This window comes from Pimephales promelas, chromosome 4, assembly GCF_988280905.1.
Source record: "Pimephales promelas chromosome 4, fPimPro1.hap1.1, whole genome shotgun sequence".
Taxonomy (NCBI): domain Eukaryota; kingdom Metazoa; phylum Chordata; class Actinopteri; order Cypriniformes; family Leuciscidae; genus Pimephales; species Pimephales promelas.
The window spans coordinates 7,893,104-7,905,746 of NC_142772.1; the positions used below are offsets into that span (position 1 = coordinate 7,893,104).

General features: G+C 37.9%; 1 protein-coding gene across 2 annotated transcripts in view; it reads right to left on the reverse strand.

Moving 5' to 3' along the window:
• rabep1 (rabaptin, RAB GTPase binding effector protein 1) overlaps window positions 1-12,643 on the reverse strand; it is a 37,241-nt gene that overhangs the window by 18,753 nt on the left and 5,845 nt on the right. For both annotated transcript variants that reach the window (XM_039662055.2, XM_089129894.1), the window contains exons 4-9: window positions 10,396-10,556; window positions 10,143-10,262; window positions 9,600-9,735; window positions 5,379-5,557; window positions 4,374-4,481; window positions 1,399-1,857 (exon numbers count right to left, since the gene is read on the reverse strand). In XM_039662055.2, coding sequence (XP_039517989.2) covers window positions 1,399-1,857; window positions 4,374-4,481; window positions 5,379-5,557; window positions 9,600-9,735; window positions 10,143-10,262; window positions 10,396-10,556 — 1,163 coding nt within the window. The remainder of the gene's footprint in view (window positions 1-1,398; window positions 1,858-4,373; window positions 4,482-5,378; window positions 5,558-9,599; window positions 9,736-10,142; window positions 10,263-10,395; window positions 10,557-12,643) is intronic.

A 12,643-nucleotide genomic window follows, 5' to 3' on the forward strand; every position in this document is an offset into this window, starting at 1 on the left:
ATTTTTGATATGTTTTATCTTACCTCAAGGGCATCCAAGATGTAGGTGTCTTTATTTCCACAGCATTTTCAATTTTGACATTTTTCTGTCAAACCGTTGTTGTCTATCAGTCATACACTGGAGGCTAAGGGGGTCCACCAAAAAGCATGCACAGAGAAGTCAAAATTAAACATGATTTAATGACTCGTAAATGTAAGTACACATTGATGGCCTAAGACACGAAACGAGCGGTTTTTGTGAGAAAACGAACAGTATTTATATAGTTTTTACCTCGTGTAATCACAGTGACGTCCAAGTGATCTGAATCCGTTGTTCAATGTCCAACTGAACCGTACTGAATCAGTTCAATGTTACGCCGGAAGTGATCGCTTGCGTGTGACGTCACTCAATATTTACACGGAGATTTCGGAAGTTTTACCTTTCACTAAACATATTTATATATACCGAAATCGTCTTCCATTGCGGTTTCCCGTATATCTAAATATGTTTAGTGAAAGGTAAAACTTCCGAAATCTCTGTATAAACAAAGAGTGACGTAGGCGTGCAAGCGATCACTTGCGGCGCATGCGCAGACCGAAGCGCCCGTGCCGTCAGATCATTTTGTCATGACTATGATTACAAGAGGTAAAACGATATAAATACTGTTCGTTTTCTCACACAAACCGCTCGTTTCGTGTCTTAGGCCATCAATGTGTACTTACATTTACGAGTCATTAAATCATGTTTATTTTAACTTCTTTATGCATGCTTTTTGAGGTGGACCGATTGAGGACCCCCTTCACCTCCAGTGTATGACTGACAGACAAGAATGGTTTGACTGAAAATGTCAAAATTGAAAATACTGTGGAAACAAAGACACCTACATCTCGGATGCCCTTGAGGTAAGCTAAAACATATCAAAAATTAATTTCAAAGTGAACTATCTCTTTAACAAAATGGCAGAAAAGAGACGAGCACTAATACTAAAGCGTATTCAGAAAGCTCGTAATGCTAGATATAAAAGTAGACAACGTTTGTTATCAGCTATAGCGGACATTGACCGTGAGATGGATGGGACGAACGGGTGCCATCGAGCAGAAAGAACAAGATTGGTAAGAACCAAGAAGCTTAACCAATCAGCAAGTTCCTGAACTCTGAAAAAGTACTACCTCCCCAGCAGGGACTTTCTGGGAGGGGGATTTTTACCCAGAAATTCATTTAGACCCTGGTTCCTGCGGAATGACACCGAATACCACCCTAAAGTACCTAGTTCCTGGGGAAAGTTCCTACGGTGGAAACGCGGCTTAAGATCGCAACATATTTTCACTAACATGGCTACTGTACAGAAAACAAAACAGGGCTCAAACTAGACCACTCAGTCATCGAAAATGAATAAACAAACAAAAACAGCAATCTGACCTCTTGCTGCAGCAGATTCCACTCGCTCTCGCTGACCATTCGGTAGCCAGTCGGAGGCAGGTAAGTCGTATCGGTCATATGAGAGATGCTGGACAGGAGTGATGCGGTCTCCTCCTGCTCTGGGGTCATGGCCTTAATGGCCTTCTCCTGGTCCTTGGTGAGAAGAAAATGTCCAGGGTGGAGGGATGATAAGGAGGAGTTGTCCATGCCATCAAAGCCCACACAGTCTGCCCCCACTAGAGGACCAAAGTCTGACTCGTCCAGCTGGCTGGCGGACTTGGCCTTGTTGTTGTGTCCGCCCAGACCGTGAGGCTGTAAGGTCCCTCCTGAAGAACCCAGACTGTCTGTGGACTGAACCCTCCGAAGCCCTTCTTTATAAGGGTCAGAGCCGTCCGGGAGGCCCGGGGTGTCTGCGTCCAGAGAGTGCAAAGAGCTGTGGATACTATGGCTGAGGTGGGACTGAGATCAGAAAGAGAAAACAAGATCCCATGACTCAAAAGCCCTGAAAGATGCTTTAAGTAGTGAAGATAAAGAACTTGTTACTTGATGCACCAACAATTTGGTGACTGAAAACGAATTTGACTAAACGAATTAGTCTATTTTGTGCAAACAACGTGGATAAGCTATAAGAGGTAAATCCACTAGTACACAAGGGCTGTGGACAATATAATTTTTATTTTGGTGAACTTTTTTGGACGTTACCTTTCATGTAATGTTATATATGGCTGTTTGTGAATGTAAAAGGTCTAAGATAAAAGTGCACAATAAATGCAGCTGTTGTCTCCCAAAGAAAATACCGATTCAGAAACGAACTGCCTAAAACAAGTCATCAGTAATTCCATTATTACTTCCTGCACAAACCTACTTAAGTTTGTAAAAAAAATTGCATAATGCCAAATTTAATCCTCAACTGTAGTTGTAGCTAAAGCCTGGAAGTTTAGATTGTGTTGTTGACATGTTGATAAGACACTATCGCGGTTACGTTCAAATGACATTGCTGTGCTGCGCGGTCACAAAAGTTTATCATGTGCATGCGTTTTTAAACATTGCTGTTTAAAAAAATAATAATTCTCTCAACTGTTGATGCACAATAAGCAGTGATAGGGTGACCACCCGTCCCGCTTTGCGTTGTACTGCACAGCATTTTTACCCCTTGTCCCACACGTCGCATATTGAGGAAATGTCCCGCATTTTCATCTGTCTATTGGTTTTTAATTGTAATATTAAGAAAACATGCATGCCTTCTTTTGCCTTTTTGAAAGCATTTTATTTAATATTTTTGCAGCGTAGTTTCAGCTATATTTAACAGCGCTTCGTCATAAGTATACAACAGTACAAATTTTACAAATAAGTACAAATTTTTGTATATTTTGTCCAATGGTTAAAAAAAATGTAGTAAACACGGTCACTAGTAGGTTGTGACGGCTGTCAATCAAAATGTAGACTGGTGATTCGTTCCATGTGTTCCCTGTCAGAAAACAAATGGATAATTCTGTATTTTTCTTTTTTTTACAGAATTTATCTGTTGTTGTTTAACCTATTGCCTGCTGTGGTTGTTTTAATTCACATCATTTCTAAAATTATGAAAGGTTTTGGTTTTTAATATATTCTTAATATATAAGACTGTCTATCTAATTTCATGTTGTTTTATATTTTATTTGTTCATTGTTTATTTTGGTCAGAACTGTTTCTAAAATAGTTATCTGCATGATGACCACTGCCTTTGGGCTCAGTGATATTGAATTTAAATGATATGTAAAATAAAGATTTTTTTTTTTTCTGGAAGGGACTAAAGAACAGAAAATTCTTATCAGCTGAAAGGCAGAATATAAATGTTTTTATTAAGTTATATAGGCATTATATAACAGTTTTAGGGTGTGTTTTAGTGTTGGTAACATGTCCCACATTATCCCACACAAACTTATAATCGTCCCACATTTGGTTTGTTTGATGGTGGTCACCCTAAGCAGTGAAAGAGAACTTATGTTGTCTTAAAGACGTGTACACATAAAGGCCACTGAGAGTAGAGCACATAATTACAAACTTAATTATTTTTGGAACTTAATTGGGCTTGAAAGGTTAAATACCTTATGAAAATGTGTCAAAATGTCTGTTCTTGCAAGTATCATCTTAAGCACTGTTGTTCATGTCTTAAGTGAACATAAACAGTTGAAAAAGAAAACCCGCGAATGAATATATTGGGTCTTAACGTGACAGAAGCCTAATGTTTATGTCATTAATGTTAACAAAAGAAAAAAAAAATCTTAAAAATAAAAATCTCTCACTGCTCTTGACTGAATCACTTTGTTATATATATATATATATATATATATATATATATTAGGGATGCACGATATAGCGGCCAGCATATCGGTATCGGCCGATATATGTTCATGTTTAATGTTATCGTTATCGGCCTGGTAAGAAAATTTGGCCGATATGTTAAAGCTAATAAATAATGTATTATTCCCTTCAGCTGAGACACTTGTTGAGAACTGTTTATGTTTTTGAATTTTTTGAAATATGATTGAAATCTTTTCAAAAAATAAAAAAATCTGGTTCGGCACAACATGTGCAACGCAAATCTGTCATATCGGCTATACAACACTATAATGAGAACATCATTATAATTGTGCGCTTGGGACGTGGATTTAATTGTGAGACTTTTGTTTTTGTAATCAGACTCTCAAAATTACATAAAAATTTGGATTTAAGTTTATCGGCCGATATATCGGTTTTCAAATATAAAGAATTATTGGTATCGGCCAAAATTTTCATATCGGTGCATCCCTAATATATATATATATATATATATATATATACACACACACACACACACAGCATTTTAGCAATAACTGTAATCAGAGCTGTAAAGCTGTCCCTTACATTATTACAGTAACTAAAGTTACCTTTAAATGAATTAAAGGCACTTTTAGTTCTAGCTTTAGTGAGGTTTACAGAAGTGACATGGATACCTCTTCTATTGAGAGTCCAAGCAGAGAGTCCTCCACTGCGTCTGCATGCGTCCCATCATCCTCACTTGCCTCTTTAGCCTGACTCAATCTCTCTTTCTCATCCTCCTCCTGGTAAAATGTAGGCATAAATGTCAGAATAACACTGAACTACCCAGATGCAACACATATATAACCATCACAGATTGAAAGTTTATAATTTGGACGTGTAGGCTATTGTCTTGGCAATTTACACATTTAAACAATTTGAATCGTGGAAGAAGAGCCGAAAACCAGGACTCGCGTTATCTGTGCGCACAGCCCCCATCCACACACACTCGAAGCACACAGAGAGAGAGGAGCGTCAGGCAGCGCTCGAATACAGAATTGAGACCTCTTTCACGTTACCTTGCCAGACACAAACACAAATTGTCAAAACACCCATCTAAATGGCCGTCTCGAAAAGTATTCTCTCCTTACAGATAAAATACATCATATGTGAACGGATGTTTGTCAGTTTTTTTTTTTTCGGTCTGTGCAGTCAGTCTTAAAGTGACAGCACACACTTAATATTGTATATATATACCGTTTTCTTTGTCATTGATATTAATAAAACACCAAAATACAGCTTTAACAAAGATGAAACTATATTTAATTTATACAGTGAACAAATAGTTCAACAAATTTATATGTAGGCTTAATTATTAATTTCTGTACCTGAATACTAGCCTACTGTTAGACTTCGTAAACTTTGTTATTTAGTATTCATCTCTGCTTGTAATTTGTGTATTTGTTCTTATTTATTTAATGACTGTTCACTTGTTTTAAATAACGTGTGAACTCTATCATTCAGGCTAGTAGTTTTTAATGTAGTCGAAAATCTTCAAGTGAGCTTTAAGTTATAAATGAAAAGCAAAGTTATTATAAAACGTACCTTAAACTGCAGTATGAGATGGTTAAAAACAAAACTGCTAAAATCACAAAGTACCAGTGGCCCGATTAAACAAATGTCTATAGTGTTTCTAATACCTGGTCCCTCTTCTTCATCTCCTCCACCTGCCGCAGCTGCTCGGAGGACAGCACGCTCTCAATGCGCTGCATGTCTTGCATCAGTAGACGCTGTGACTCCAGGAACTGGTCGTTGGCACGCTGCCAAGTGTGTTTCAGCTGATTGTGCTGCTGCCGCTCCAACTCCAGCAGGTGAACCACTGAAACAAACCAATTCAATCAGCTGAAATTAACTGACTTGGTACTAAATATATAAAGCCCCCTGGCCTGCAAGTACAAGCATTTTACTTCCATTTGAGAGTGAAAATAACTGCGTATTGCAAACAAAAAAAACAAAAAAAGTCACGCCTGTACGAGTGAGATCTGATCTGCACAAACTCATGCATTGTGTATAAATTCACACTGTGATAAACAGAAGTTGAATACCGTATAAGTCAATGTGCAGAAGTTTATTGGTATGTAGAAGAGCATTCACACAGGATGCATTCGTTCTCGCGAATGTTTCATATCCCTTGTTTTCCGAGCAAATAACACCATTGAATGATGAATTTTATTTTATTTTATTTTTTAAATGATCCATTTTAAAAAGACAGCATGTCATGTTATAAAGTTTAACTCTTAAAAACAAGTCTTGTGACCTTGCATTGTTTTTGAACGATGCACATTCTGTGTGTGTATTATATAAAGCAATATCCCTGAAAGTCGTATTAGGAGGCACATTCAAGATAGTGATATATACACTCACCGGCCACTTTATTAGGTACCCCATGTTAGTAACGGGTTGGACCCCCTTTTGCCTTCAGAACTGCCTCAATTCTTCGTGGCATAGATTCAACAAGGTGCTGGAAGCATTCCTCAGGGAGTTTGGTCCATATTGACATGATGGCATCACACAGTTGCCGCAGATTTGTCGGCTGCGCATCCATGATGCGAATCTCCCGTTCCACCACATCCCAAAGATGCTCTATTGGATTGAGATCTGGTGACTGTGGGGGCCATTTGAGTACAGCGAACTCATTGTCATGTTCAAGAAACCAGTCTGAGATGATTCCAGCTTTATGACATGGCGCATTATCCTGCTGAAAGTAGCCATCAGAAGTTGGGTACATTGTGGTCATAAAGGGATGGACATGGTCAGCAACAATACTCAGGTAGGCTGTGGCGTTGCAACGGTGCTCAATTGGTACCAAGGGGCCCAAAGAGTGCCAAGAAAATATTCCCCACACCAGGACACCACCACCACCAGCCTGAACCGTTGATACAAGGCAGGATGGATCCATGCTTTCATGTTGTAGACGCCAAATTCTGACCCTACCATCCGAATGTCGCAGCAGAAATCGAGACTCATCAGACCAGGCAACGTTTTTCCAATCTTCTATTGTCCAATTTCGATGAGCTTGTGCAAATTGTAGCCTCAGTTTCCTGTTCTTAGCTGAAAGGAGTGGCACCCGGTGTGGTCTTCTGCTGCTGTAGCCCATCTGCCTCAAAGTTCGACGTACTGTGCGTTCAGAGATGCTCTTCTGCCCACCTTGGTTGTAACGGGTGGTTATTTGAGTCACTGTTGCCCTTCTATCAGCTCGAACCAGTCTGGCCATTCTCCTCTGACCTCTGGCATCAACAAGGCATTTCCGCCCACAGAACTGCCGCTCACTGGATGTTTTTTCTTTTTCGGACCATTCTCTGTAAACCCTAGAGATGGTTGTGCGTGAAAATCCCAGTAGATTAGCAGTTTCTGAAATACTCAGACCAGCCCTTCTGGCACCAACAATCATGCCACGTTCAAAGTCACTCAAATCACCTTTCTTCCCCATACTGATGCTCGGTTTGAACTGCAGGAGATTGTCTTGACCATGTCTACATGCCTAAATGCACTGAGTTGCCGCCATGTGATTGGCTGCTTAGAAATTAAGTGTTAACGAGCAGTTGGACAGGTGTACCTAATAAAGTGGCCGGTGAGTGTAGATGGTACCAATAATTACGAATTTGGGGACAGTAAGAATTTATGTTACGACAAAAACAGTAATTGCGTGAAAAATCAATACAATTTATAATAACCGTTTTCTATTGTAATTTATATTATAATGTGTCAATTATTCCTTTGGTGGCAAAGCTGACCTTTCAGAAGTCTTCAGTCAGTCACAAGATCCTTCAGAAATCATACTAATATGCTGATTTGTTGCTCAGGAAACATTTCTTATTATCAATGTTGAAAACTGTTGTGATGCATAATATTTTTGTGGAAACCATTATAAGATTTCCCCCATGAATATTTGATGAAAAGGAAGAAAAGCATTTGTTGGAAATAAAGTCTTTTGTAGCATTATAAATGACTTTACTGACACTACCGATCAATGTATTAGTTGAATGTGTGCTTGCTGAATAAAATAGGTATTTTTTTTTAAATAAAAAAATAAAATTGTACAAAATTTTTGAAATGTAGCATTTAGTCGCTTTTCAGCTTAATTAAAATAGAATAGAAAATAATAGCAGGGCTCAAACCTGAAGCACACGCCTTTAACACAGCATGCGATCACGACTTCAGTTCTCTTTGGCGGATTATTAGGTTTGAATAGTCAAAATTCGATGTAAAAATGCACGTCCTGGCGAGTATTCATGTAAACACGGTCGGGTATGTCTTTATTGAACGTAAACCGTATGTAAAAATAAATACTATGTGTTCCAATGTATTAGCTACGTGCAGGTCTTAAAGGGCCGGACCAGCAGCATAATATTCTGTGTGATTAATGTTAATCCGACAAATTGGAAAAAGAAAATAGACAATCACCCAAAGCTTGACTGAATATATGCAATCTATTCATTAAAAATCAGTCTATAGTTAATTTATAGAGTGACGACTGTATTTTTTCAGCTACAGCAGGTCTATTTAATAGTAGCATTCAAAAAATTAATTAAGCACTGTTTATTTTATTTGACTCATAGTATTTGTCATAATGTTAGTAATTTTCTTATTTTTAATAACAAAGATTTAAAAAAATCAAATTAATTATCAATATTGTAATTATAAAATGGCTTTTAAAAAAGTATTAAATGACTCATATGCTGAAATAAGATTTTGGTCATCCACACCTGTTCAGAATTGTGAAAGGTTAGCGAATGTTAGCATGATTGATAATAATGTCAATGTTGCAAACATTTTTGTAAGGACGCAAAACACTGGCATGTAATTATTATAATTTTATTCAATAAAAGGGAGAGAATGGTCAAAAAAGCAGGGCGAGCGAGTTAATTTAAAAAAAAAATTATAAAACAATGAATTGTAAGTTCTGTCCTATTTTTCCAATTACTTTTTCTGTTTAAGTTTTTTTCCCCCGTGGTATAGATTCAGTTTCGGTATCGAGGTATTTCTGTCTGGTTTCGTATCGAAGTCACAATTTTGGCATCGTGACAACACCAGTATGATCTTCATTCTATTCATCAGGATAAGTGTCCATGTTTTATCAACAGTCTATTCATAATGTGTATTTACCATGGTAACTGTAGTTCCAGTAAACTTAACCCAAAATATCTTATTTTCTATATTTTTAATGACTGTGGTGGCTTATGCCAACTTAATAACTTTATTTAAACTAGTTTAGCACTGCTATTTAATAGCCTTACCTTATCCTGTTTATTCATCAGCGTTAGTGATATTCTGACAATTTATGTGTGTATGTGAAGTGCTTGTGTCAACCATTTTGATAAATAAATTCGCTTGGTTCAAATTCCTAAGAATTTGGGTCACAGCTTAAATGACCATGGCAAAATGTGGGCGCCATGGCTAAACCCGTCGAAAACCACTGAAATATCTCTAATACCAGAGAAATATCTCTATAAAGTACAAATTGAGATCGGTTGCACTTTAGTTTACAGTATGTGCCTACAGTGTACCTGCCGCAAAAGTACAGAGTATTGTAAGGTAACTACATGGCTTAAGGTGAGTTTTAGGGGTAGATTCAGGGATGGAAGTTAGTTAATGTCATTACTACAATATGGACATAGTATGCTCATGCGAAACAGGACTAAACTTGAAATAAAGTGCTACCAGTAAATAAATCAATCGATTGGGCCCTTAAATATTTGGCGGTGCACTTTGGGGGTCACAATAGCACCTTAACCAAAATGTAAACAGACACTGTACAAAGTATGATGTAACCTACACGAAATAGCCAGCCAATCAAGATGATAACAAGAAAATGACAGAATAGAGAATTACAACTTTTCAGAAATGTTTTGTTCGCATACCTTCATGGAGTTCTTTCCGAAGTTTCTCTGCATCCTCTTGAAGGACAGATTTCTGGGTGTTGAGGACAGCAACATACATCTCTAAGTCTGTACGGCATGATTTCTCAGCCTCCAGGACGTGATTGAGCTCCTTCACCTGGGAAATAACCAAGCACACGTTTCAAACTTCATTTTTCATGATGAAAAGTAAAAGCATCCATAAACAGAAGCATAATCTTGACATTTCAGTCAAAAATATGGCTTAAAAATAAAAAATTGGGGAAAAATCTTTCGACTTTACGGACACTGGCTCATTGACTTCCGCTAACTTTTACAAGACTTGATTGATTAATGACTCATTCCTGAAGCCATCATATAGTCAATATCGATAGTCATAATCATAAGTAAAGGCTTTAATCCAGATGCAACCTTGATTCATTTGGCCAGGTGTGAATTTGCCTATTCATGAGGTCATGGCATAACCACAAGAAATGCATCACGTCTAATTATAAATGTGAACAAAACAGTCTGTCTCTCAGTTCCACTTTTCTATGCACGTCTAACCTTGGCAGCCTCAAGTTCCTTGACTCGATCTTCTGAGCTCGACAGTTTGGCCTTCAGGGCTGCGATCTCGCTCTCCATTGGCATCACCACTGAACGCAACTTCTCTGCGTCCTCCTGAGCCTAGAATGACACAACAAACTCCAGCTTGATTAACAGACCAACATAATGCAAACACTGGCTTTGAGTCACGATTCCGAGACTAAAAAACAGGAACTAAAATCATGAAGTAGACGGATTAAAAAGCAAACCAGACCTTCTTCATCTCGTTCTCTAAATTCTCCTCCTCCTGTCCCTCAGTAAGACGCCGGCGTAGGTCAGCCACCTCCCGCTCCATCCCATCGCGGTACTGGGTCCAGTGAGCGCGTTCCTGCTCCAACTTCTGCTGGAACTGCAACTTAAATTCCCGCTCTGCATCTGAACACGCACGTCAAGATAAGGATGTGTGCATCAAAACGATGTTCACAGCATATCTTGCTAATCTTCCAAATATAGTTTATTTATGACGTTTATGATTCAACAAGAATCTGAACCCATGGAGGTACTGCAGCAAGTCCTGCGTTTCTAGAAGAATGTTCATTTATTGAAGGGGTCATATGAGGCTTTTTAATATTTTCCTTTCCCTTTAGTGTAATGGATCTGTTTGTGCATGTACACGATCTGCGAACACTCATCAAGGCCTGCCTAAAATGCCTTTAACGAAGTCCATATTTTACTTCCTCTATGCCCGTCCATAGGCAAACGCAAAAAAGAGGATTAGGCTACAGTGAATAGCAAAAATGCTGTGTAGATGCAAAAGCAAAACCTATTTCTTTGGACGTCCAAAAATAGAAAGAAAGGAAATAGGAATCAGTGGTTAAGATTTATTTATAAGAAGTTCCTGAGAAGTTCAACACAAAAGTTAACTTGTGCAAAGCACATTCCACTGAAAACTGAACTGTATTTTATCTGTATTTTTTTTTTGTACAAATTATTTTAATTTGTTACATGAAGATGACAAATTACATTTATAACATCATATCTGAAAGGTAAGAGAGTTAAAAAAAAAAAACGCACAACGTCATTCTTTGCAAGCCAAACTGATCGTCCGTATTTTTAGAAACTGTCATTGGCCCGCAATGATGCGGTAATACCGACAACATTATTAACTGTGTGGTTATATTTGCTTTAGAAGCCTTGAATGCTGAAACTCACAATTATGGCAAGGGGCGTTACATTTCAGACACATGCTTCATGTGTTTGGGCAATCACAACGCACTGGGTGAGCTGGCCAATCAGAGCACTCTGAGGCTTTGTAGTAATCAGCATATATCAGACAGACTGGGAATAGAGGAGCAGTAGTGATGTACATTATGTACTGTAATGTGATTGAGCAAAAAAATTTTCGACTTATACAAGCACATAACTAAAAAAGACGTTTTTTTATTTAAGATCCTCATCCTAAGACACGAAATGAGCGGTTTGTTTGAGAAAACGAACAGTATTTATATAGTTTTTACCTATTATAACCACAGTCATAAAAAAACGATATAAACACTGTTCGTTTCCTCGCACAAACCGCTCGTTTCGTGTCTTAGGCCATCAATGTGTACATTTACGAGTCATAAAATCATGTTTAATTTAGACTTCTCTGTGCATGCTCTTTGAGGAGGACCCCATATACCTCCATTATATGACTGACAGACAAGAACGGTTTGACCTAAAAAATATCAAAATTGAAAATACTGTGGAAACAAAAACATCTACATCTTGGATGGCCTTGAGGTAAGCTAAAACATACCAAAAATTAATTTCAAAGTTAGAGCCAGACCGATATATCGGCAGACCGATATTATCTGCCGATATTAGGCATTTTCCAAACTATCGGTATCGGCAGTTATAATGGGCGATAAATGAATATTTCAAAGATAAAATAAAAATGGACGAAACACGCTTGAACCATGTCATCAGTGTTGGAGTTGTATAGTTTGTCCACCAGAGGGCACTCTACACTGTCCCTGTTGGCAACACTCGTTGAGTTGGTCACGAGACATACATTGCTTGAATAACAATTAAAAGAACATCCTCATCAGTTCTCTTAACTCAAATAAACATGACAAAATTTGTGACTATCATGTCAAGTTTTGCTGCTGTTAAATAAGCCGAGAGTGAAGCAGAATTAGATAGTAATAATTACGTTACGTTGTTGCAGTGTAGGCTAGTTGACTGACTGTCCTTTTAACTTTTGACAACGTGACTGAAGTATTTCTTTAATAGCACGTGACAGTTATAGCAGTGAGATGCATCATCTCTCCTAGGCCTGTTATATTGAAAATGTATGTTTTACAATTTGCAGTATGACGCAATCCATTGCTAAATTATGGCTCATCATAGACTAGCCAACCACAAAGCTAGCTAATGCCACTACCATCAGTCTGTTCTGTTGTGACAAAAAAAGAAACAAGTTTCTTTTTAAAATGCATTATCATATTATTTTAGTTAAAACTCATAAATAACTACAAATA